Source organism: Arachis ipaensis, chromosome B4 (genome assembly GCF_059453495.1).
Source record: "Arachis ipaensis isolate K30076 ecotype BB chromosome B4, ASM5945349v1, whole genome shotgun sequence".
NCBI lineage: Eukaryota > Viridiplantae > Streptophyta > Magnoliopsida > Fabales > Fabaceae > Arachis > Arachis ipaensis.
The window spans coordinates 111,357,676-111,363,776 of NC_142439.1; the positions used below are offsets into that span (position 1 = coordinate 111,357,676).

Sequence of the window (6,101 nt, forward strand, 5' to 3'; positions counted from 1 at the left end):
TTTGTACTACAATGCATCAATGTGGAAAGGCGAGAGACTATAAAAAAGTAGGAGAAATATTGTACCAAAATTTGGACTATGTTGCATGGATGGTAAAGTAGAACTACTAATACTAAAAAGGGTACCATAAACTCTGCAGGACCTACGCAGTATGAATAACGACAAAGCAAGGTACTTCCAAAAAAATATAAGAAAATTTAACTCCATGTTATTCATTTACATCAATGGCTGGAAAAGTCAGTTATGCTATCAATAATGGGTCATCATCACCAACTTTTTTATTGAGTGGTCAAAACTACCATTCCATTGGAAGCTTAATTCCTTCCGACAATAATAGGCCAAAGTTTGCTCAACTGTATATATATGACACTGAGAATGAAGTGCAAAACAGGGTAACTGCCGTGAGGTAATTCCTATTTATTGTTATAAATCTACAGCTAAAATAATTTATTATCCACACAGCTTAAAATGAACTATAATTGTTCATCTCTACGTGTAATACATTATACAACACTGATGCGTGAGCACCTTATACCCTTTTTACTAGCATTTTCTAGTTGATTTTAGTTAGATTTTATTTAGTTTTTCTTGATTTTAGTGTAAAAATTCTCTTTGGATGCTATTTTGAGTTGTTTTGGTGTTTTTATGATTTCAGGTGAAATTCGGAGCAATTTGGCAGAGTTTGGAGCTAAAAGAAAGAAATGCTGGCAGCACCCTCCCTAGGCGCTAAGCGTCCAACTGGCGTTTAGCACCAGTAGGAGACTCAGGCAAAAAATGTGCACTCCCCTTGGGGCGTTTAACGTCCATATCTAGCGTTAAACGCCAGCAGTAGGCCGAAGTCACCCTCACCCGCTCTTTGGGCTTTCAAGTGGACTTAGCACTTCTTAATTTGTTTTATTTTATTTTTGTAATTTTTATTTACAAACAGTATCTTTTAGGTCTAGAATTTATTATTAGGTTAGTATTTAAAAAAAAAGATCACTTGTATTTGACATCTTCTTCCGTCCGCACTTTTTAGAACCCTGTTTTCTCTGTAAGTCATGACTAACTAAACCTCCTGGTTAAGGTTTGGAGCTCTATTTATTTATATCGATTAGAACTATTATTCTTCTATTTTAATTTATGTTTGATTCAATTCTAAGGATTGTTTTTGCTCTTAATCTTATGAACTGGGTGGAACGAGAGTATGACCCTTTTCTACATGAGTTCTTGTGATTTTCGAGAAAGTTACCTCGCTTGAACTACAGCTTGAAAACAAATTCCTCTTAAATCGCTAATTGCATGAACTAATTTGGATATGTGACATATAATCCTGTTAGTCTTGGGTAATTAGGATTTTCGTGGTGCTAAACTAGTTTTCTGAACTTCACCCTCTAATCGAAATTAAGTGACCATGAGAGTGGCGATTAATGAAGGTTAGAAGAGGCTAAATCACTAAGAGATTAGGGTTTAGACAATTATAGCTTGCCATAGAATGAATCATTCATTGTTAAAATATTTGGTAAGACATTTTAATCTGGAAAGACAAACATGTCTGAGACCTTAACTGCTTTCTCACTTTGTTTTCATACCAAACTGTTTATTTGCTTTCTTCATTTCCTTGTCTATTGTTTATGCGTTTTTACCATCAACAAACCTTTTTTTATTCGCCTAACTAAGTCCAACCAGACAACCATTGCTTGCTCAATCTGACAATTCTCATGGGATCGACCCTCACTCACTTGAGGTATTATTTGGATGACCCAGTGTACTTGCGGGTTAAGCTGTACGAAATCACTTTTTGCACACCAAACACGTTTGTTCTAATTTCAGCTCTATAAAAGCATCAAATATTGTTGACTATCAGATTGTGACTATTCTTAAAGAGATCTTAGATGTGCACAATCCTCTTGCAAAGACCTTTCGATTTGATAGAGATAGATTTGCAAAGGGCTCAAACCCAAAAATCAAATTGAAGCTAATAAGAAAGCAGGATAAGGATGGAAGAGTATATAACTTACCAACTATGTCTAAGGTTGCAATTTTAGTTGTAGGGGACATTGATGACTCAATTCTTGAGATGGATATTATAGTACAATTCATGTCAAACAAGTTACAAAGGATTGATGTTCTACATCCGTTGTACTTGGCTCTTCAATATCCGTTATTATTCCCTTACGAAAAGGATGGTTTTAGGGTTGGCATCCAGACATCCGTTCATTATGGACTTGATGCTAATAAGAAAAGGAATACTATAAGCACGAGGGAGTTTTTTGCATGCCGAATACAAATGCGATGCAATGAATCACCAATACTTTTATAATCATGGAGATTATTTCAGCAATTCTCAATTGATGCATATACTACGATCGAGGCAGAACGACTTAGCTTCATTAGACACAATCAACCAATACTAAGGGTTGACAAGTATAATCCACTACATGAGTCTTTGGTTCGGGGAGAGGCAAATGTTGTGTCAACTGGGCAGAGGATAATCCTTCCTAGCAGCTTCACTGGAAGACCTAGATACATGTTCAATAACTGTAAAGATCCTTTGTAATTTGCAAGTGTGCGAGTTACCCAAGTTACTTTATCACCATAACATGCAACCCTAAATGGGATGAGATTAATTGTCTTTTGAAAGATACGGGATTCAAAGCGAAGACCGGCCTAACATAGTTTTAAGGATTTTTAATATCACGCTGAGTCAATTGATTGAAGACTTCAAGCAAGGAAAGTTCTTTGGCAAAATATCTGGCTGTAAGTATAGATAATGTTATGTTTAATTACATTTGCCTCATTTTTTTAATTGGTAGTCTTATTTGCAGACGTGTGCACAGTTGAATTCCAAAAGCGCAGTTTACTGCACGCTCATATACTGTTGTTCATGCATCCTCTATTTAAACCAAAAACACCTAAGGATATAGACAAGCATATATCAGCAGAGATCCCTGACAAGCATAGCAAGCTTAAACTATATGCAGTAGTTGAGAAGTTCGTGGTCCATGGTCCATGTGGTAGGCATAACAATACTAGCCCATGCATGTCCAATGGTCATTGCTCCAAGTTTTTTCCAAAACAATTTAGATCAAGGACTATAATTGATGAGTCAGGCTTCCCCAAGTATATAAGAAGAGACAATGGCAGAACAATCATGAAGAAAAACATAGTTCTCGATAACTCATACATTGTCCTGTACAACCGATTGTTGTTGCTAAAGTACTATTGCCACATCAACGTTGAGCATACATGTCAAACATCTGCAATAAAATATCTTTTTAAATATGTTCACAAAGGAAATGATTGTGTCACTATTTATTTCTATCAGAGCAACAAAGAAGGGCAACTTGAAAAGGTTATTGATGAGATAAGGAATTATTATGATTGTAGGTACATATCAGCCTGCGAAGTTGTTTGGAGAATATTCGAGTACGACATACAACAAAAAGAACCTTCAATAATTAGATTCTCTTTTCACTTGCCAGACAAACATCTGATGGTTTTTAGAGACTATAAAAACATAGTTGACGTCATTAACAGGGTGGACGGCAAGCCTACAAAGATGCTAGCCTAGATGCTTGCAAATAGATTGTTTCCATTTGGTCGTACTCTTACATATAGCCAGTTTCCAAATAAGTTCATGTGGAAGGAACACATTTCTTTGTGGATGCCAAGGAAATAAGGCTTTTCAATCGACAGACTTACTCATGTTCCACAAGAAAGTAGTGAAGATTATTACCTAAGACTTCTGCTCAATATTCAAAAGGAGTGTGTAAGTTTTGTTGACATACGTACAGTTGCAGGCGTTGTGTACAGCACGTTCAAGGAAGCATGTTATGCATTGGGTGTTCTGCAAGATGATAAAGAATTTGTTGATTCCATCTTGGAAGCAGGTAACTGGGCTTCTGCAAACTACATTCGTGACCTTTTTGTGGTGCTCTTATTGTCAAACAATATGGGTAGACCTGAAAATGTGTGGCAGCAATGTTATGATATTTTGTCTGAAAACATTCTTTACTTTTAGAGAAGATCCATGCAGTCTGTAGGTAAGTTGAATTATTACATCTTTGTTCCTGGTGCTAATTTATATTAAATTCAAGTAATTTATGTCTAATTAATATGTGCGTTGTTGTGTATCCTTGATAGACCTGCAATTATCCGAAGATCAGATAATGAATCTGACTCTTCCAAAGATAGAGAAAAAACTACAGGCTAACAATAGATCACCCAGAGAGCTTGATGGGATGCCTTTTCCAAGCTTAAATGATCGGTTATTCATGGATGAACTGAACTTTGACGTCGATGTTCTGCGCAATCAGTTGGATACAAACTTAACAAACATGAATGTAGATCAAATGAAAGCATTCGATGTGATTATCAATGCTGTAAATGGAAACCAAGGTGGTTTTTTTTCATCTATGGGTATGGTGGAACCGGTAAGACATTTCTCTACAACACTCTTTCAGCGACTATAAGGAGCAAAGCGGACATTGTTCTGAATGTTGCATCTAGAGATATTGCTTCTTTGTTGCTTCCAAATGGACACACTGCACATTCAAGGTTTAAGATACCCTTGGACTTGAACGAAGACTTGGTTTGTTGCATTAAGTAAGACACCTCATTGTCTAAACTGGTTTGCAGAACAAAACTTATTATATGAGATGAGGCATCAATGTTGAATAAGCTGTGATATGAAGCTCTCGACAGATGCCTAAAGGATATTGTTAGGTTTGAGCCTTACTATATTCTAGAACAACCATTTGGAGGAAAGGTTGTGGTTTTATGTGGTGACTTCAGGAAAATTCTACCTGTAATTCCAATGGGATCTCACCAAGATATTGTCCAAGTAGCCATCAACTCATCTCACCTATGGCAACACTGTAATGTATTAAGATTAACAATTAACATGCGTTTAACTGTTAAAGCAACTTATTCGTCACTCATTGATGTTTCTCGATTTGCTTCATAGTTGCTAGACATAGGTGATGGTATTGCTGGAGATTCCACTGATGGTGAGTCTATTGTGGTAATCCCCAATGAAATTATAATTCAAGATTTCAACCAATTGGTTGATTTTGTTTATCCCAACCTATTGGTTAATATCAACAACACATCATTTTTTCAAGGATCATTCAATCTTGGCCCCAACGCTAGAAGTTGTCAACGATGTTAACTCATTTATCATGCAACATGTGGATGCCGATGTGAAAACTTATTTAAGCTCAGATACTTTATGTCTCAAAGAAGGAAATATGGAATCTGAATTGGATACACTTACACACCAGATGTCCTTAATGCAATTAATTGCTCTGGTTTGCCGCCTCATGAATTGACTCTGAATGTGGGTCTTCCGGTCATGCTACTGCATAACATTGATCAGTCAAATAGGTTATGTAATGGAACAAGATTACATGTAAGGATATTAAGTAACCATGTAATTGAATGCATCACGCTAACAGGAGACAAAATAGGCCAAGTCGTTCTGATACCGTGGATGAATATGACTCCCAATAACCAAGCTTTGCCATTTAGATTCCAACGCAGACAGTTTCCGATCATTGTCTCATTCACTATGACTATTAACAAATCTCAAGGAAAGACCTTAAGTACAGTTGGATTGTATTTACCTAGACCAGTATTTACACACAGTCAACTATACGTTGCATTATCAAGAGTAACGTCAAAGAATGGCTTGCGTGTGCTGATTCAGAATACTGGATCATTGTTGTCAAACTCGACAATAAATGCTGTGTATAAAGAAGTATTTCAAAATATTTCATGACCATGTCAGTGCAGTATATAGTCTCTTTAGCATTTTTCCAATTGTATGAATCAGTGATGTATTCTAAGTACTTTGAACTCAAGTTAACAACATTGTGTTCGTATTTCTATATCATATGTAACATAATTTCATTCCTTGGTGGCATACCCGTGCATGGCACGGGGGAATGCACTAGCCAAATAATGATTCAAGAGTACAAAAACTGAGTTACAAGCATGCTATTTAAGTTCATTGGCAAAAAAAATTATAATTTAAAAAACACTTTTAAATATTTATTTATATATTTTTAACTTTCTCTATTCCTTTTCCTTAGACCTTATGATTCATAATGCCACTTTCT

At 36.0% G+C, this 6,101-nt stretch overlaps 1 protein-coding gene across 1 annotated transcript; it reads left to right on the forward strand.

Moving 5' to 3' along the window:
- The first annotated feature begins 224 nt into the window (after window positions 1–224).
- LOC148568779 (uncharacterized) lies at window positions 225–5,761 on the forward strand. The gene is made up of 10 exons (XM_088484778.1): window positions 225–406; window positions 1,813–2,176; window positions 2,321–2,522; window positions 2,796–3,527; window positions 3,777–3,872; window positions 4,126–4,401; window positions 4,446–4,573; window positions 4,949–5,005; window positions 5,106–5,291; window positions 5,360–5,761. The coding sequence occupies exons 1-10, from the start codon at window positions 225–227 to the stop codon at window positions 5,759–5,761; spliced, it is 2,625 nt and encodes an 874-aa protein (XP_088340904.1).
- Window positions 5,762–6,101: the final 340 nt, after the last annotated feature.

Coding starts and splice junctions, on each gene's coding strand:
- LOC148568779 (XM_088484778.1), top strand. CDS start 225: ATGGCTGGAAAAGTCAGTTATGCTATCAATAATGGGTCATCATCACCA. Junction 2,523..2,795: donor TAGATACATGTTCAATAACT/GTAAAGATCCTT, acceptor TTTAATTGGTAG/TCTTATTTGCAGACGTGTGC. Junction 3,528..3,776: donor CGTCATTAACAGGGTGGACG/GCAAGCCTACAA, acceptor ACATACGTACAG/TTGCAGGCGTTGTGTACAGC.